The sequence below is a fragment of the Emiliania huxleyi genome, assembly GCF_000372725.1.
Source record: "Emiliania huxleyi CCMP1516 unplaced genomic scaffold EMIHUscaffold_8, whole genome shotgun sequence".
In the NCBI taxonomy this organism is placed as follows: domain Eukaryota; phylum Haptophyta; order Isochrysidales; family Noelaerhabdaceae; genus Emiliania; species Emiliania huxleyi.
Genome location: NW_005196021.1, coordinates 216,259 through 235,209, shown reverse-complemented (window position 1 = coordinate 235,209; position 18,951 = coordinate 216,259). Strand labels below are relative to the sequence as shown.

Genomic DNA, 18,951 nt, shown 5'->3' with positions numbered 1-18,951 from the left:
GCGGGACGAGCAGCTGGACGGCGGCGCCGATGGCATGTGTGGTGACGGTGGTGGCGCAGAGACCGAAGACGAGCTTGGAGAAGTGGAGGCAGCGCGCGAGCACCGCGTACTGCACCACGGCGATGCCGGCGCGCGAGGCGGAGAAGGCCGCGAAGCCGAGGCAGAGCAGCGCGAGGCTCAGAGGGCCCCGCTGCAGCAGCCCGAGCAGGATCGTCGCCTGCCCGCCGACGAGCAGGCCAGGCGCGAGTAGGATGGCGGCGGGCTCGCAGCGCGTGAAGGCATCGCCCCACACCGTGGGCATCAGCAGCGAGAAGGCGTGCGGCGCCAGCGCGATCAGAGAGAAGACGACCGGAGCCACGCCACGTGAGTGCAGCTCTGGCTCGAGGGCGCCGATGGACTGGACAGCGGCGTGCGAGCCGGCGCCGAGCAGCAGGATGAGCGGGACGCACTCCCAGCGGCTCTGATGCTCGCTGGCATCTGGGAGGCTCCCTTGTATCTGGGCGTGCCGGAGCTGCATCCCTCGTGATAGCTGCTCGGCTGTGTGTAAGCCAAATGCCGCGGCAAGCGTGCCCCGAAGGTTTCTTTTTTCTTTTATCTCTCTCTCTCGTGTAGCTTTTCAATCTCCATCCCTTCGCGAAAAATTGCATTTTTTTGTGCGACGAAATGTGTCTATGTGTGTGTATGTGGATATGCGGGTCAAGGTCTGCCTCTTCGCGTCGGCTCGCGAGCGAGGCGCCGTGCGGACGCCCGAACCCCCCACACCCACACACTCGCGCGCCACTCTTCCGCCCGCCGCTGCGCAGCGGGCACGAGCGAGGAGCGCCTCGACGTAGACAGCGGCGCCACCACAGACGACCTCCGGAGGCTGCTCGCCGATCGCTTCCCTGGCCTGGCGGATCTCCTTCCCGGCTGTGCGCTCGCTCGCAACGGCGGTGCGCGCACCCACTCCCTCCAGCTCATGCCACGCGCGGGCCGCGCCTCTCTGTGTTGCGCAGCGACTCACGGACCCGCACCCCGCCCGAGCAGACTACGTCACCGGCACCGAGCCGATGGCAGAGGGCGACGAGCTCGCGGTGCTGCCTCCGGTGAGCGGAGGGTGACGCGTGAGAGTGACGCGTGAGACTCGAGTTCGTTTTACGTTTTCTGCTGCTCTTGGTCTTGGCTCGCTTGGTCCACGCACCACGGAGCTACCCATCTCTCCCAAATGCAACGACAGTGTATAAAACGGCGTGTCTCTGCTCTCTCTCTGCGAGAGTGGAGAGGCATGAAGGTCGCTGCGAGAGTGGGCGAGAGCCGACGACTGCGACGCGAGAGATAAATAGGAATCGCCTAGCACCTAGGTGCGTACACCGGTACACGACGCAGTTCAGCAGGCTGTGATGCAATACGGCTATGACGACGAGCTCTTCCAGGCGTGGAGGGACGGCGAGATACGGCGAAAGGACTTGCCGGAGGAGGTGGTGGCTATGGCTTTGGACCTTTGCGAGAGGTGGCGAGCGGAGCAAGAGCGGTGTAGGCGCGTCCACGCGGCGCAGCGGCTCTCCCGCGACCCCGGCCCCTCTCATAGCCGCAGCCGTAGCCGCAGCCCCAACTCTTGCCGCTCTTCCGTGTCGGGTTGTGACGAGGGGTGAGGGGACACGGATTGAAGATCCCTCACACCAAGATCGTGCAGGGCGGGGACACATGTCCCTAAATCCCATCTCGTCTCAGAGTTTGCCCGTTTTATTTATTATTTATTTGTGAGCGGGGTCGCGGGGAGGGGGCGTGCCAGACGCGAGACGCCCCCGAGGGCTAAAATACCCCGTAGCAGTCCTCCTCCGGGAATGTACGTAAATACACTGAAAAAGGAAAAAGTTAGGAAGGAGGCCAGGTTGTTTTCTTCTTCTTCTCGCCTCGCGTCATACACTTGTATCTCACTGGGGCAAACCGCGCTAACGTATATGTCGTGCTCATCACCGGGTCCTCGCGCGGCAGGAGAGGCTGCCGCCTCGCCGACATCGTGGAGCCCACTCTGCTGGTCAACTTTGACGGCCTTGTCGATATCACGCGCGCGTTCCTTCGGATCATGGGCGGCCCCGACTCGCAAATCATCAACCTCTCCTCCGGCGCCGGCCTGCGGGCGGCTCGCGCGCTGAGCGCTATTGACCGGGCTGCCCTCGACGGCGCCAGTGATGTCGCCTCGTTGCGCTCCACATTGGCAAAACTCTGCGTACGGGCCGCCGCACATCCGCACGGTGCCGGTGAGACGCCCATATACGCTCTGAGCAAGGCGGGCGTCAACTCCTACACCCGGCTGCTGGCTCGGAGGGTTCGCGTGCGGGTGAATGCTTGCTCGCCGGGCTTCTGTCGCACAGAGATCGCCGGGACCGCTGCCGATTACAGCACGCGCGAGCCCAAGACGCCAGCGCTTGGCGCCACGGTCGCGGTGAGGCTGCTGTTTGGCGAGATTGGTGGTGGCGCCGCGACCGGAACCTTCTTCAAGGAGAGCTCCAAGCCCGGCACGCCCGTGGCAGAGGCCCAAAGCTCTGTCGAGCCCTGGGAGGACTGACGAGTCGGTCTTCAGATCGAGTTGCATGTGCATGCACATGTACATGTTGTTGTATGTGCGCTTCACCCATCGTCCGTCGCGCGCTCCGCCGCCTCTCTCGGTCATTACGTTTTTCTGCTCTGCCAACAAACATGTATGTATGTTTTGTTGTGTGCGCTCTCGTCAATCGCAGTGCAGGGATTCGCATTGGCCACGATTGCGCCTAGACGCTCGTGCTAGACGCCTATAGAGAGAAGGACGACCCTTATACCATATACGGCTTTAGGCGCTAGCCGGCTAGGGACGGCCGACGAGATCCCCCGCGCGGTGTGCGGACCGACGGCTTCGGCTATCCAGTCCCGTTTTACTTCATCGCCACTTGGCGTTACGGCTTTTAGTGGAGAGGACGCGACCCCGGCAGAGAGCCGTAGAGAGTGTAGTCGCCGACCACCCCCACAAAGAACCACTAGCTAGTGGATAGGGTCGATTCCGCGTGGTACGGGACCCCTCGATCGTCTCGCCCTCCCTCACTGGTGTGTTCATTGGGGGGGGTCATAACAAACACGGTACAGGATCGAGGTGCACGCTGCCAAAGCAGTGTCGTCCCCCCTCTCCCCGACGGCGATGGTTTGTAAGCCCAAATTGCCAGCAGCCCATAACAACAACCAAGAGATGCTAGCCGCCCTCTCCAGCACGGCTGCACTCTCCTTCGCCGGCCCCGGCCTCGCGGGCGTCTCGTCGCGGGCGGGCGGCGCGGCGATGGTGGCCAAGTCCAAGGCCATCCCCTCCCTTCCTCGACGCGCCGCCGGCACACTCACTCACTGGGTGGGAGGGTATCAAATCAAGCAAGTATAGCCTGGGACGGAGCGGGCAGTCTGCCGCGAGCCGCGTCGCGTCGCCATCGGAGATGGCGCCAAAGACGGGAGCACGGGGGGGACCGAACGCCGCCAAGGAATATCAGAACGTGCCCACCAAGTCGCAAACTCGCAAGCCCGAAAGGACGCACGACGCATGACCTCCGGCACGACGATGGCCACCCCGCGCGCCGACGTCGACGACATCAACGTCGACGTCGAGCAGTCCGCCTCCGCCGGCAAGCCGGCCAAGAAGCGCACCAACCCGCTCGCGACGATCTCCAACCTCCGCCAGGCGTGCGATAGAGTGCATCCGCGTGAAAACCCGCGCGCTCAAAAGGCACACATACACATCACAACTTACCTCAAAACTCGACATTTCTCGAAATTCTCGTTCTATTCTCGATTCTGGTACTTGAGCACTGGATAGGGTCGATTCCGCATGGTACGGGACCCCTCGATCGTCTCGCCCTCCCTCACTGGTGTGTTCATTGATTGGGGGGGGGTCATACACAACCAACCGACAGTCTCACTCAGGATCGAGGTGCACGCTGCTGAAGCAGTGTCGTCCCCCCTCTCCATCGTCTCCCTGGGAGACGTCGGCGGTGGTGGCGGTGCGACCGATCGAGCTACAAGAGGAGCTTGTTCAGCAGGAGCCGGGTTGCCCGCGCGCACTGCCTCACTGAAATCTGGTACGGTAAGTACAGTAAGGATAGCTTGCTCTCTGGGTAGATTACTGCAGGCGGTTGGGCGTTGTGTGTGACTGTCTCGACGTGTGTACTTGTCACGTGCAAACCCAGGGGGGTCCGGTCTCCGGACGCCAGCACACACGCGACACGGAGCTAGATATCATGGCTGGCCGCCTAGGGCCTGCGCTGGGGTCGGAGTCAGAAACTCAGAATCGTCTCCGCGCAGGGCGCGGGCTTCGCTTTCGGGGGCGGTCAGGGAGGGGTCGGGGCGAGGCTGCAGGGGAGCGCGAGGCGGTGCGGGCCTCCTGGGCCACCCGAGAGGCTTATCTCAGCATCTGTGTCTCAGCATCTCTGCCATCTGGGTGCGCGGCGGCGGCGGCGGGACCGCGGGAGGGAGGGGCGGCGGGGAGGCCGGGGTCTTGTCGCTCTTGAAGCGGTAAATGAAGACTTGCGTCTTGAGGCGTTTTCACATTTCAGAGACCAGAGAGGTCTGAGAGAGAGTCGGTGCCGACTGCCGTCTTGCGTCTACCGAGGCGGGTAATTTTTTAAAGAGAAAGCCAAACATGTAACATTTCATGTATAAAGCCGCGCGACCGCGAGGACGAGGACGACAACATCGCAACACTACACAACTCAAAAAGTGCATTCTAGCGCCACCTACTCGTTTCTTCGCCATTGCGTGGTGCTGCTGTCAAACTGGTGGCACTGCAGATGGGCCTGTTGTGCCTGCAGATGGTACTGAAGTTGCTGCAGCTGTTGGGCATCCCAGTGTCGCTGCTGCCGGCCAGTAAACATGTACGGCCCGCCCAATGCGGCCCCAACGTCCACCGCCAAGCGTCTCCCCTCCCCGAGTAGCTGGAACCGCTGCAGCGCCAGCGATGCGTCTGGCCCGAGCGTCGACGGCAGCGGGATGGCAACCTGAACGGCGCCCAGCGGCGGCGGCGGCGGCGGCGGCGGCGGCTGAAGCGAATGCGGCGCCGGTTGATGTGATGGCGGCGGCGGCGGCCCGCCAAACGCTCTCGGCTCTTGGCCAGCCGATGTGCCGCCTCTCTCCTGGCCGCGCCGCCACACTAGCTCGCGGAGGAAGTCGACACGGGCGCTCTCGGGCAGCGCCATGCACTCCTCGCCCAAGGCTCGGAGCTGCGCGTGGCTCATGTGGCCCAAGAAGGCGAGGTCGGATCCCGCGACGTCGCTCAGCTCGGCGGCTTGCCTCGAGAGTGAAATGCCGATCGACTCGAGCGCACCCGACACGCGCGGGAAGGCGGACGCTGCGCCCGCCTCGTCCGATGCCTCGTCCGCCTCCGCCGCCGCGGTCTCGTCCGCCTCCGCCGCCGCCGCCGCGGCGGCGCGCGAGCGAAAGACCTCGCCCTGCGGGGAGAGGTACGTCCAGCGGCCCTCGAGGCCCGACGCAGGAGAAGCCTCGCGAATGCGCCAGCCCGCCGCAGATGCGCCGTACCAGAGCTTACGGTCGGTCGCGCTCAGCCGTGAGAACTCGATCGGCGGCTTCTCGGCGCGCGCCCTGCTCGGCCCACCCACGACCTCGCCAGCCTCGCCGGCCGCAGAGCCCGAGGCGGCGGCCGCTCGCCGCCCGAGCGCAGGCGCGAGGAGATCGCTGGCGAGCCGCCGCAGCTCCGCCTCCGCCGCGTTCGGCTTCCTGGAGTTCGGCCGCTGCTCCCGCTGCTCCTGCCGCAGCTGCGCGCGAGCCGCCGCCTTAGCCGCCGCCACATCGACCGCCCGCGCGTACGCCACCGCCGCCTCCACCGCCGTGTCGAAGAAGCCGAGGTGACAGTTCACCCCGCCCGTATAGGTCTGCGCTCGGAAGCGGCCGGAGTTGCCCCTCTCGCCCTTGTACACGCCCTTGTAGCCGGTGCTGCTGCTGCTCGAGAGGTGCAGCCGCAAGCCCTCCGCCTCTGCCACCGGAGCCGCAGCCCCTGCCGCCTCCGCCTCCACCACCGCCGGGGCCGCAGCCTCTTCCGCCTCCGCCGCCGCCACCTCCATGCCAGCCTGCGACAGACTCCGCTTGCTTCGCCAGGAGCTCTGGGCCGGGTCCGCCGGCTCGGCTCGCGCCGCCGCTGCTGGCGCCGCTGGCGATGCCGCCTCCGCCATCGCAGTCGGGGTCGAGGGCCCGGGCGCATCCTCGGCCATCGGCTCCGCCGCCGCCCCCGCCCCCTCCGCCTCCGCCGCCTCCTCCATGCCCGCCCGCGCCAGGCTCCGCTTGCCTCCCGGGACGGGGTCCGCCGACTCAGCTCCCGCCGCTGCCATCACTGCCGCTGCAGGCTCGGCGACCGCCGCCGCCGCCGCCTCCACCGCCGCCTCCACCGCTATCACGCCCTTGTAGCTGGTGGTGTTGCTGCTCGAGAGATGCAGGGGGTCCGCCGCCGCATCGACCGCCCGCGCGTACGCCACCGCCGCCTCAACCGCCGAGTCGAAGACGCCGATGTAGATGGTCCTGCTCCCCGCGTAGCGACACGCTACGAAGCGGCCAGCCTGGGTGTGCTTGCGCACCCCCTTGTAGCCGGTGCTGCTGCCGCTGGACAAGTGCAGCTTCAGCCCCTCCGCCTCCGCCAGCAGCGCTTCCTCCTCCTCCTCCTCCTCGCCTTCCTCCTCCTCCTCCTCCTCCTCCTCCTCCTCCTCCTCCTCCTCCTCCTCCGCCTCCTCCTCCTCCTCCTCCTCCTCCTCCTCCTCCTCCTCCGCCTCAGGCGCCGCCTCCGCCGCTACCCCGACCGCCCGCGCGTACGCCACCGCCGCCTCCACCGCCGTGTCGAAGAAGCCGAGGTGACAGGTCTCCCCGCCCGTATAGGTCTGCGCTCGGAAGCGGCCGGAGTTGCCCCTCTCGACCTTGTACACGCCCTTGTACCCGGTGCTGCTGCTGCTCGAGAGGTGCAGCCGCAAGCCCTCCGCCTCTGCCACCGGAGCCGCAGCCCCTGCCGCCTCCGCCTCCACCGCCGCCGGGGCCGCAGCCTCTGCCGCCTCCGTCACCACCACTGCCGCGCCCTTTCCCGCTGTCCTCTGCCGCTTCTCTCGCGCCAACTGCGGTGCCGGTGCCGGGGAGCCGCTGTCATGCGCCCGCCACCCTCCAGCGCCACGCTCGCGCACGCTCCTACCTCTGCCACGACGGGGCGCACACTCCGACTCCGGCTCCGGGGCTGGTGCCGCCGCCGCCGCCGCCGCCGCCGCCGCGGGCACTCTTGGGACCGGCGCGAACCGTGGCTGCGCCGCTGCCAGCCGCGAGCCCGACGAGGGCGCGAGCGAGGTGGAGTCGGCGCCGCGGGAGGGCGCAGGCGAGGCGGAGTCGGCCTCCGGGCGCCTCTGAGGCCACAGGCGGCCGTCTGCTTTCCGCGGGCCGAGCACCCTGCCGCACGTGTGCGGTCGGTGCCTGCCGAGGCACGCGAGGCAGTCGCCGTCCTCGTGGGCGGCCCCAAGCTTAGACTCAGGTCTTGCACCGCAGGCGGGGCGGTCTGAGGGAAGACGGACGACAAAGCGAGGCGCCACGCGCTCCTCCGAGTCGCCGTCGTCGTACGCAACGTCGCACTTGCCGTCGGCGTGCACCGCGGTCACCGTCGCGGGGAACCCTGGGGAGGGGGGGGGGGGGGGTCGGCGGAGTTCGGCGGATGGGGCGAGGGCGCGGGCGAGGGCGAGGGGCACGGACAATTGACGCCGCCGATGTCGCCCAGGTATTTTGCGCGCACGCGTTGCCCTCGCTCGATTCCAGCCTTCCCCGCTTGGGGCTTGAGTCGAATCTCCTGGCCCGCGGCGCGCGCGTCGTTGGCTCGCGCCTTCTCCTCGTCGCTCAGCAGAACCTTGACGAAGCGGGGCGCGACGCGCTTCTCGGACTCGCCGTCGTCCTCGTAAAAGATGTCGCACTTTCCGTCGGCGTGCACCGCGGTGACCGTCCCGGAGAACCCTGCGCGAGGGGGGGGGCGGAACCTAGGCGGACGGGACAGGCCGACGGGGCAGGGTTAGGCCAGGGGCGAGGGGCAGAGCGCGGACAGTTGAAGCCACCGATGTCGCCTTGAAATTTTGCGCGTACCCGCTCGCCCGGCTTGGGCCGCACGGCGGGCAGCACCGCGTCGAGGTGCGTCCAACCCCGCTTTTTAGGGGGGGCAGGGGCAGGCGGGCGCAGCTTCATTTGCGGGTCGTTCAATGAGTGGATGGAAGGTTTGGAGCAACGAGCCGCGTCTCAAGACGAAAAAAGAAACTTGTCAGATCGGATGTCGAGCTCTACAGCTCTACAGCGCTCCAGAGCGCTATCCCTACAGCTCTACAGCGCTCTACACTCTACATCCTCTACACCCTCCCTCAGAACAGGGCACGCTCGCTCAGATTGCGTCGCACGAGCGGTGGCTTCGCTGCCTCGCCGCCTGCGAGCGGCTGGATGCCGAGATGGACGACCCAGACGGCGTCAAACATCGGGGGGCGACACGCTTCATCGCCGTCTCTCAGTTCGCCTCGGGAGCGTGGCTCGACCTCTGCCCCGACGGCCGGCACTCCTCCAAAATCACCTCGGAGATTTTTGCCACGGCGCTGCAGCGTCGCCACGGCTACTACATTTCCTGCGCCAAGTACGTGTACGACGCCAAGGAGGCGGCTGGTGAGACAGTCACCATCGGTATGCGGAAGGGCGACCAGCTTGCAAACGGATCGAAGGACATTTCCGTGCGAGCACAACATTCGTCACAACGGCACCATGTATGCGACGGCCAACATGGTCCGTGCACGAGCCTGCGGCAAGCTCGTGCTCGGTGACAAGGCGAACCCTCAGACGACTTTCCATCTCAACGAGGGGCATGTCGCCGACATGTGTGAGATCGGCGGGACCTGCAGTCCCAGCGCGATGGAGCACAAGGGACAGTACTACGACGCGCTCCATGTCAAGAACGGAATCGTCAAAATTTGTCTCGTCGAAAGCCAGGGCGGCATCGCGCCGCCAACCAAGAGAATCATCCACAACTTAGCCAAAGAGGTCGGCAGCCCGAGCGCCGTCGACCGCACCGACCGACTACGGCACAGCCTCCGGCAGCGCCCGGGGCTTCGTCCAGCACCACTCGCAACAGCTCTCGCGCGCCGCCGTCTGTGGCGACGCGCAGAACATCAACAACGCTGCTCGCAACATGCGTGTCGCGCACTCATTCATGACCGGTCTCAATGCCCCACCCCCCTGCGCGCGGGCCTTCTAGGCCCGCGGGTAGTCTCCCCCCATTCCCAGGGCCTCCAGGGCTCGCACCTCAACCTCTCACAGACCAGCGCACGGCGTACTTCTTCTCTACACAACAAGGCTGTGAAGGAGGTCGACCCAAGCGGCGCGCAGCGCCGCCGCACCCCTAAAACGCGCGCGCAGCGCTTGTGCATGTGTGTATATGCTCCGCCTCCTCCTCGCCTCGGATGTGCACGACGACACCTCAGCCATCGAGGCGCTGCGAGCCTGGCTCTCCAGCCACGACCTCCTCGGCAAGCTCGACGCCGTGCTCTGCCCTGGGGACCTGACGACCGCCCCGGCCGCCTCGCTCGACGCGCAGGAAGAGGCGCGGTACGAGGCGGCGGCCCAGCGGGTGCTCGACGGTCTCGGCAGCTTGGCGCCGCGGCTCGTCTTCTCTCCCGGGAACCACGACCCGCCGCGCTTCTTCAGCGGCTTCGGCGGCGGCAACAGCTCGGCATCAACCAGCAACGCGCACGCGCGCTCACTCTCGTTGGCGCCCGGGCTGTGGCTTGCCGGCTGGGGCGGAAGTGCCACCGCCACCGAGGAAGGCGTCCCTGTCTGGCCGGGCTGGCCGCTGAGCGAGGACGAGAACGCTGCGGGGTACGCGCAGCTGCAGCGGGCGCTGCGGGGCGGAGGGTCGGCAGGGGCCTCCTTTGACGGCCCGGGGCCAGGCGACTCGCTGCTGCTGCTGCCCCACTGCGGTCCTGCAGGCGCCGGGACGACGGTCGTCACCGCGGCCGACCCAAACAACCCCTCCTCGCCGGGCATGCGGCGCGCCCCCATCCTCTCTGGCTCGCACCACCTCTCGGCGCTGCTGGACTCGCGCCTGCTGCAGAGGCAGTGCGTGGCGGTGGTGCACGGCCACACGCATGCCGGTGTCGGCCTCTCAAGTCTCGGCCGCGTTCCGGTGATCAACCCTGGCAGCCTGCGCTTCGGACGCCGGTTCGGCCTCCTCACCCTCCGCCGCGAGCCGGACCAGTGGCAGCTCGAGTCTCTCCACTTCCACGCGCTAGACGGCGTCTCGCCCTCCCACGGCTCCTCCGCCCCGACAGCGGCGAGCCTCGCCCTCTCGCCCCCCGTGGCCGACGCCGCGGCTGCGTGCGGCGAGTGGCGGCCATGGCTCCTGGCCGGCGGGGCGCTCTGCCTCGCCGCGCCCTTGGCCCTCTCCCGGCTGGCCTCGCTGCTCGCGAGGCTCTCTGCCGGCGCCACGGGCTACTCTGGGGTGCGCGCAGGCAACCACGTGTTTTACGACCCGGGGGGCAGTGAGACAGAGAGACGGTCTGGTGAGCGGCCACTCGTGTATAGTCCAAGTCGAGCGTAGGCGGAGGAGGGCCGGTGTGAGAGAGTGGTGGTGTGTGCGTGTGTTTTTCGCGCGGTTTTAAGCGACACGCGCAGAGGGCAGAGCGGCCATAAAAAGGTAAAAGAGCTCGTCTTTCCGTTCTGCCGGCTCTACCCGCACCGTACACACCCCCGCGCGTGTGTGGCACCGCGCTCCGCGCAGCAAAACCAGAGCATGCCCCCCCCCCCCCGCCCGCCCTCGGTACTCGGTAATATACAAATCTGCCTCTGAGGAGGAGCGGCCGGGGCGAGGAGCGGGGAGTGGTTGGGCCTGCAGGGAGGGTGTGTGGGCAAACGCATCGCGGCACCCACAGTGTCGATCAACCCCGGCGCTTGTCCGTCCAGATCTGTGGCACGCAATCCCGGCGCTTGTGTGTCTGACAGACTAAAGTCTGATTTGTGGCACGCGGCGGCAACACACGTTTGAGGGGTTCAGTTCTTTCTGTAGACAATTCCCAAGCATGCTTCTTCCCGTCGCAGATGACATATACACACGAGGTACGGCAAGGCGCTACTCGAGTACCTGAGGGAGGGTGTAGAGGATGTAGAGGATGTAGAGTGTAGAGCGCTGTGTAGAGCTGTAGAGATGTAGAGCGCTGGAGAGCGCCGGAGAGCGCTGTAGAGCTGTAGAGCTCTACATCCGGCGCGGGACGATGTGAGTCGCCTGTAGAGCGATGTAGAGCGCGATTTTGCTGTAGAGTTGGTTGTAGAGGCTCTACAGCCAAACCGCCGGGAAGGCAGTGACTCAAAGAGGTCGAGCCGCGCTAATGGGGTGTCTCCGAGCTTACTGGAGCTCTGATGGACGGCCTTGACTATCCCTGACACACAGAGAGTCACTCTGACGCACACGACACCCTATGACTGCGTCATGACCAGCCTGCCATGCGTCGCCGGTGCCGCATTCATCGCAGTGCCTCTTTAGCAGGCGGTGGACTGTCGGCTGCGAGGACGGTCGCATTTGCGCGAGGCGAGGCGAGCATTCAGACGCGTTGCATGCGCCATGTCTCGCGCCAGCGCGTGCGGGAGCTCCTGGCTGAGCGTTGAGTCCAGGCGAGTTGCGCTGGCCACTGTCGCTACGCCTCGACGCTACGCCGAGCCGAGCTGACGCGCCGAGGCGCCGGCCAGTCGCAGCCGTGAGGCAGGCCACAGCAGCAGAGGCACCTGCCACCCATTGGGCGGGCAGACAGAAGGCCAGGGCAGCACTCACTGACAAGTGCAACGCGCCTCATGTCGGAGAGCGACCGTGCCTCGTTCGCCGCCTGCGATGTGCATGCACACATGCACATGTGCATGTGCATGCACATGTGCACATGTGCATGTGCATGTGCATGCAGAGTTTGTTGCAGAGATTTCACGTTGTAGAGCGCCTCTACATCGCTCTACAGGCGACTCACATCGTCCCGCGGCGAATGTAGAGCTCTACAGCTCTACAGACAGCGCTCCAGAGCGCTCTACATCTCTACAGCTCTACAGCGCGCGCGCGCACACACACAAACAAAGGATATCCACCTCGAGAACCTCGAGAGAACACACACACACACACACTCACCATCAAGCACAATGCTGACGATCTCTGTACACACACCCCTTTCCCCTTTCTCTCTCTCGCTGACTGAGACGTCGTACTTTAGATACTTTAGTACGTTTACCTAACGTAACGTCAACAAAACAAACTCTCTTGCGCCACGGATCGCTCTCACGTTCGCAATGAATTGAGAGTCGGCTGACATGGTGCTAGCCAGGTTTGAGATACTCGCAGCGTCCGCGCTCACTAGCCGGACTAGGTCTGGGAGGCGCGCACCTCTCGAGTCGAGCTCTCGTGTGAGCGAGGCTAGGCCCGTTGGCGATGCGTCCAACTCGGCTATGCGAGCAAGGCCGTTTAAGACGCCGGTCTGCTCGCGGGAGGCCGCAATCCGCTGCGCCGCTGCGGCGACCGCCGTTGCCGAATCCTCTGTGCCCTCTTCTTTCGCTCCGTCGACGGGAGCACGGATGAAGATGCTCATCGGCGGGTTCGCCGCCGCGGGCGTGGGCACTTGAGCAGCTTGTGTTGTGCGGGCCAGTGCGGCCTGCTTCGCGGACTTGCATCTGACGATGAAGCAGGCTGCGTCGGTGGCTGACATGGCAGGGCCGGCGGCCAGGGCGGCCAGCGACGCTTCTTGGAAGTTTTCGAGGCCTGACGCCATCCATTCGGCGAGGAGCGCCTCGAATATGTCATGGTCCTCGAGGGCGACCTTTTGTTGCTCTGACTCGCATACCAGACAGACGGCCTTCGCGCGGAAGTCGTCAGCTTGGCCGCCGAGCCTGACGCGCCGCATGAGCGCTTGGAATGCGGTCGATGGCAGTGGCTCTGGCGTGACAGGTACTTTGAATGACTCGCCGAGCCGAGCGAGGAAGGTTTGCATCTCATCCACCGAAACGCTATCCTTCCCGGCAATCTCTTCCAGCATCGCGCTGTGCCGTTCGCTGAGGATGACGGCGTTGAGCGCACCAAAGAACATTTGGATTCTCGTGCTGGTGGCGATCGATGCTGCACCGAACGCCGGCATCTCGTCTGCCACCTTGAGAACTTCAGCCGTGACGACGTGGCCTTCCTCTGCCTCCTTGCACTGTGGCAGCTTACGGAACATTTTCAGTGCCTCGTTGGCACCTGATATCTTGACCTGCGCCGAGGCGACCTCGTCACGGCGCTCTTCGTCGGCCTCGAGCATCTTGTTGGCCCGGAGGGTATCCAGCCATCCGGCCCAACCGGTAAAGATCCTGCCCAGCTGATTAGCGGAGAACACCTTGGTGTCTTGCAAGTGCTCCCTCTCGGCTTCCTGGGCGGCGGCGGTCTCCCCCGCTGTCACCGCCTGCCCCAGCAGCCCTTTGATGATCGGCCGTGCCAGCTCCGCGGCCTGCGCTGCCGTCGCGTCTGGGTGCATCACTTTGACGGTGAACTGCTTTGTCCCACCATCGACGACTCTGCCACCCACGCACACGATGATCTGCCCGCTTGTTATACTGTGCACCTGCGAATCGGCTCCAGCCGTGCCAGACAGCTTCTCAATGATGGCATCCGTGCTCACGGTGAGGGCCATGGCGACTGAGAGGTGATGGCGAGGCGTGCGAGCGATGAAGGGCAGACACTCGAATGCGCCGACGGGCGCAAGTCTGCCAATAATTGGGACTGAATCTCATTAGCTTCGACGCCTCGTGATGTGAAGTAGATGATGTGGCACAGCGGCCTACGGCCTGCAGGGCGAGCGCCGCACGAAGCCCAGCACCACCCCTCAGCAGAGCTGGCGAGAATCCTGGCGGATTCGCGCTACCTATTCTCTCCCAGCTTATTAGAATTCTTATTAGAAAGGGGAGAGCTCTCGCTGCAAACACATAGGATCTGTCTTGAGGCAGTTTTAACATTCCCGTAATGAGATTTTAGCAATTTTAACGAGCGTAATTTCTTCGAAAATGTTAAAACTGCCTCAAGACAGATCGTATGTGCGAAGTGCGAGCTGTGGGCTTTCCTCGGTGCCTGCGGTTGTAACCGCAAAAGAGGCATCGGCCGCCGAGCGGGGGGCATCCGATGCGCCGCCACCGTCGCCACCGCCGCCGCCGCCTCCTCCGCCGCCGCCTCCACCTCCACCTCCCCCGCAGCACTCAAACCGTGATCCCTCGCATCCCCCGCCGCCCCGACCCATATACTCCTCTGCCGGCGGACTGAGCGGAGGACTGAGCAGGCAGGGTGGGGAGGACTCCCCAAGGGAGTGGGAGGAGGCCTTTGCCGTCACGCGCAAGCGCAAGCTGCCCTCCACCTGCTGGGGCCAGGAGCTCTCCGGTGGCTCCCAGCTCTGCGACTTTGTCGAGCCTACCTCGCCTGCCTTTCGGCAGCACTTTTGCGCACGATGCCAAAAGTGGGGGATCCTCGTGGCCGCCACACGCATCAGAGTGGTGCGTGCGCACACCCACTCATGCGCCGTTGCTCGCCCTCACGCACCACTCTGGGCGATCCTCAGCGCACACCCAGCGCCGCTGCTGCTGCGGGGGAGAGAGCGCGTGCAGAGACCCTCCCCTCGCCGGCGGGTGCGGGCGTCGCACCTCGGCCAGAGGTTTGCTCACCCCGGCGACTCCCCGGCTGCAGGTCGTCGGCGCGACGGTGCCCGCGAACCGCCACGCGGGCGGCGTGTGGAACGAGTCGAGCAACGCCTCGTCATGGCCAGCGCACCGGATCATCAACCAAACGGTGGGGTCGCCAGGGCCGAAGATGGTGGTCCTGCGCGACGAGACGGCGGCCGAGATACCGGGCCTCGTCAGCCTCCCCTCCGCGCCGGGCAGCTTGTTCGCCTTCCGCGTCGGAAAGACGCTGCGGCCCGTGACGTCGCCTCTCGGGATGCAGATGGGCACGATGGTCCATGCCGTGCCAGGTGAAGCTTCCGAGACTCTTACGACAGGCACACCGGCACACACCAGCGTGCCGCGTGGCCGCTGGGGCGGAGTCTCGCCGCGCGCTGCCCAGAACCTCCACAGCTGTCCCCGTTGCCTCCGACGCCTCCCCTTCCCCTCCCCAGAGCCCGAGACGCCCGACATGCTGTCCCCCTTGCCCTCTCCTGTGCAGGCAACGCGGTGCCGTGCGCGGGATTAGCGTGCCCGTGCGACACGCCCGGCGTGCTTGGCACCGCCGTGCCGTGCGACTCCATGCCAAGCTCTGCCGTGCCTTGCGTCGCCCCCCCGGGCGCGAGCCCCGCACTGCCACGGGCGGCGGTGGTGCGCATGCCTGCGGCGATGGCGGGGGTGGCGGTCGCGATGCCGGGGGCGCCGGGGGCAGTGGTGAGGTTGCAGGTCGCGTGCGCGTACTCTGGGGCGCGTGTGGGTTGCGTTGCGCACGCCGCCGCGCCTTGCGCCGCCGCACCCCGCGCCGCCGCGCCTTGCGCCTCCATGCCCGGCGTGGCACAGCTAGGAGCTATGCTTCCGGCAGCTCCTTCCAGGTTCCTTCCGGCCGCCATGCCTCTGCCCTCTGCTTGTTCTGCCAGTTACCTGACTCTGAGCCACGTGTCTGGCGGCGGCGCGCAAGCACAGCGCTACCGCTCATGGCCACCACTAGCTCAGGCTGTGGTGGCTGCGCCGTTCGGCGTGCCAGTCTGTGGTGCCTACCCCTCCGCCCACTCCCAGGGGTCGGTGGTGGAGTGATCGCCTGCTCTTAGCCAGACGTCCCAGTACGTGCACGTGGTTCCCATGTGACGTCTCTCCCTAGTCTCTCCGACACCCCTGTAGCATGCGAACCCACGGAGGTCGCGAGGTGTGTGCGCCGCACATAATGTGTACGTGAGTACGTGATCCGTGTATACTTGTTTTAGCGTGTTTTGTCGGGGCGGCACCTCGCTTTCGCCGCTCCGGGCCCCGCGCGCGAGAGAGAGGCAGAGGCAGAGAGAGGTGAGAGAGGGCAGAATGTTACAGAGGCCGGTGGCCGCCCCCCGGGTAAGCGGGTTTCGTCTTATAAGGCCATTCACGACACGTGTTACGCGACGAGCGACGAGAGCGGTTACGACAGAAGTCGCTCTCACTCACGACTCACGTGCTCTCGTCTGACTCTCTCGCTCTGTGCTGGAACCTGAATCTTGTCTTGCCTGTACACGCGGAGAGAGAAACAGAGCGGACGAAACAGACGACAGTACGGGTCAGAGCGCTCTCCGCGGATGTCTCCGACACGTATAGTGGCAACGGAGCTCAACAAAATATGGCCGATCGCCTCAATGCGCCGGAGTCGGTTACCTAGAGTCGTACCCTCGCTTCCTGGTCCTTCCTCCGGCCGCGAAGGAACAGGTGGAGGGGGAGGAGGGGGAGGAGCGCAGTGCCGACGAGGAGGTGGAGCCGGAGCGAGAGGTAGGCGTCCGTCTCGCCCTCGAGGGCAGACGAGGAGGCGGCGGCAACGCGCTGCGAGAGCAAGTAGGGGCCGACGGCCCCGATCACGCCGATGACGAGGTTGTTATACCCGAGCGTCCTCGCGAGGTAGCCTGTCGGGAAGCGGGGGAGGGGGGGGGGTCTGCTGCTGCTTGCTCGGTTGAAAGGCGAACAGGGAGGGGCGCCCTGCGGGTAGAAGACGTCGCTCGCGAGGAAGTGGAAGTACGCGGCCCAACAGAAGCAGCGCACGGGCCCGAAGAGCAACGAGACGGCGAGCTGCGCGCCTGAGAGGAAAATGTCCGAGACGGCTGTTGCGGGGGACTGGCTCCACGGGAGAGCAGCGGTGCGGGCGAGCTCTGCGCGCTGGCAGACGGGAGGAGCCAGAGGAGGTGGAGGAGGAGGATGCTCGCTGCGATGGCGCCCCAGTACACGTGCGGCCGGCTGTCTGTGCGCTCGAGGATGGCAGTCACGGGGAAGGTTGCGATGAACCCGCTCACCTGCTCGCGAGCAACCATGTCACAGCCCGTTGTGGCGATCGTGTCACACGCGGGGGGGTGGGTGGGGTGGGTGGGGTGGGGTGGGAGGGGGGGAGGTGACGCTGCGCACGGGGAAGGCGACGTGGAAGGTGGCGACGAAGGCGGCAGCGGACTCGACGCCGAGGAGCGACTCGTACGAGTCTTGCACTGTCTGCAGGTAGAAGTTGCTCTGCAGCTGGTAGAGCGACTGGAAGGCCATCTGCGGGCGGGGGGCGGCAAGTAACGGCACTCGTGGGCGCTGCTACACGAGGCACCGTGCGCTCGCGTCGCAAGGGCGGCTGGCGCACCACGCCGATGTTGTGGGGCTGCAGCAGCACCAGAAGGAGCCTCGGCGGCGGATGCGCGGGAGGCATCGCGGCGGAAGCTGGGGCGGGAGGGTCTTGGTCTTGGCTTTCGAGCGAGGCCGAGGAGAGCGAGGTGGAGGCGAGCGAGTTAAGGGGCAGCGTGGAGCTGTCTCTGCGCCTCTTGGCGGGCTCGAGCTGTCTGAAGAGCACCGTCCCCACCGCAGCGCAGAGGACCGCCCACGCAAGGCTCGGCACCACTAGACCATGCACCTGCAAGTACACCGCAATCATGTCACGCCTCGGCGCAATGGCGGTGCGCGAGACACGGAGCTGACGGGCCTCGTCCGCCGCCCGGTGGGTGGCGTAGAGCCGCGTGGCGCACGCCTCGAGCAGGACGAAGACGAGGGCGGACCCCTGGAGGGGGCGGCGGAGAGGCGAGAGACTGAGGGAGGAGAAGAGGTGAGAGCGGGCGAGGCGAAGAGGCGAGTTGGTGAGGTATTGAGGTGGTGAGGTGGTGAGGGAGGCGACGAGCGGGGAGAGCGGAGGCGGTGCGAGAGTGGGACGCCTCAAAGGCGGCGGCGGTGAGGGACGAGAGGGCCGACTTGAGGCTGGCCCCGTCAGCTGCGGCGTCGAGCAGCTGGTGAGCTCCGACAAGTGCGCCGTTGAAGACGCCGGGGCCCGCAGCCGCGAGAAGCATGACCGCGCCTGAGGAGATTGGCGGAGCAGGAGGGGGCAGGGGTGGGCATTTGCCAGCGAGCGTGTACGTGCGCGGTGCGGCGGTCGGTCGCCAAAGGTGATCGCATCGGACATGGAGTCGAGTGACTCTGCTGAGGAGGCACCGCCGCCGCCGCCGGCTGGCGGTTGCTGCCCTAGTAACTGCCCCGAGGGGAAGAAGAAGTAGGGCTTCAGGTACGCGCCGGCGGCGAGGCCGACGAACCCGATGCAGCTGAGGCTTGCTGCGCACGCGGTGCAAAGTCTAGGGCCCCACGCGTCGGCCACCTCTCCCCTGAGGTGAGGGAGGCAGGTGTTTAGCCCCTTCTGCGGCTGATCTCGTTTGATCTCGTTTGATCTCGGCTGATCTCGGCTGATCAAGGCGGACCAGAAAGCGGCGGAGACGTCGATCGCGAAGAAGGCGGAAGACGAGATGAGCGAGAACATCACAAACTGACTCGGGCAACACTTTGTGCGTCGCTGCGCATCTTCCGAGCAGTGGTGTTGGCCAAAGCTTTCCACGGCGGAGCACGAGCTGTGAAATAGCCCCTGTTGGTAGAGAATTGGGTAGAGGCTCGACACACCGAAGACCACGCCCGCCATGCAGAATATCGCAAAGACCGCGATGGCAACATCGAAATGCGTCCTGCTCAACCTGACGCTACGCGCACGCATGATGATTGGTGCAGTATCCGATGAAATCGAATCAAACGAAGAGGTGCGAGAGGGGTGTGAGAGCCCATTATCGGCCTTGGCCATGGAGCTTGTTGAGCCTCTCGGCGGGGCGTTCACAATCCTGTGCCCAGGCTGTTTCTTTTCAGTTTAGCCGCTGTGGGCTGTACTGGATTGTATATGTTGCTGGTGTGCGGCAGTCCACGCCCTTCCTTCCCCCTCTCTTTTCAATTCGCAGGGGGAAAGAAATCAAACTCAGCAAGCGGCGT

The 18,951-nt window shown here is 65.6% G+C and overlaps 5 protein-coding genes across 5 annotated transcripts; 4 read left to right on the top strand and 1 right to left on the bottom strand.

The window, feature by feature from the left end:
- Nucleotides 1-552: 552 nt before the first annotated feature.
- Nucleotides 553-1,100, top strand: EMIHUDRAFT_198355 (hypothetical protein; the record flags this gene model as incomplete). Its single annotated transcript, XM_005759453.1, has 3 exons — nt 553-577; nt 804-932; nt 1,027-1,100. 3 exons carry the CDS (start codon nt 553-555, stop codon nt 1,098-1,100), a joined length of 228 nt encoding a protein of 75 aa, XP_005759510.1.
- An 840-nt stretch (nt 1,101-1,940) lies between these two features.
- On the top strand, nt 1,941-2,548 carry EMIHUDRAFT_198354 (hypothetical protein; the record flags this gene model as incomplete). The annotated part of the gene is made up of 2 exons (XM_005759452.1): nt 1,941-1,945; nt 1,975-2,548. 2 exons carry the CDS (start codon nt 1,941-1,943, stop codon nt 2,546-2,548), a joined length of 579 nt encoding a protein of 192 aa, XP_005759509.1.
- Nucleotides 2,549-7,581: 5,033 nt separating this feature from the next.
- On the top strand, nt 7,582-8,218 carry EMIHUDRAFT_350776 (hypothetical protein). Its single transcript, XM_005759451.1, has 2 exons — nt 7,582-7,642; nt 7,720-8,218. The coding sequence occupies exon 2, from the start codon at nt 7,734-7,736 to the stop codon at nt 7,920-7,922; it is 189 nt and encodes a 62-aa protein (XP_005759508.1). The 5' UTR covers nt 7,582-7,642; nt 7,720-7,733; the 3' UTR covers nt 7,923-8,218.
- A 1,209-nt stretch (nt 8,219-9,427) lies between these two features.
- EMIHUDRAFT_198349 (hypothetical protein) lies at nt 9,428-10,588 on the top strand (the record flags this gene model as incomplete). Its single annotated transcript, XM_005759450.1, has 1 exon — nt 9,428-10,588. One exon carries the CDS (start codon nt 9,428-9,430, stop codon nt 10,586-10,588), a length of 1,161 nt encoding a protein of 386 aa, XP_005759507.1.
- Nucleotides 10,589-12,254: 1,666 nt separating this feature from the next.
- EMIHUDRAFT_96938 (hypothetical protein) lies at nt 12,255-18,685 on the bottom strand (the record flags this gene model as incomplete). The annotated part of the gene is made up of 11 exons (XM_005759449.1): nt 12,255-13,613; nt 14,680-14,787; nt 15,258-15,355; nt 16,154-16,205; nt 16,363-16,763; nt 16,811-16,976; nt 17,086-17,214; nt 17,570-17,713; nt 18,000-18,004; nt 18,139-18,305; nt 18,399-18,685. 11 exons carry the CDS (start codon nt 18,683-18,685, stop codon nt 12,255-12,257), a joined length of 2,916 nt encoding a protein of 971 aa, XP_005759506.1.
- Between the last annotated feature and the right edge of the window lie 266 nt (nt 18,686-18,951).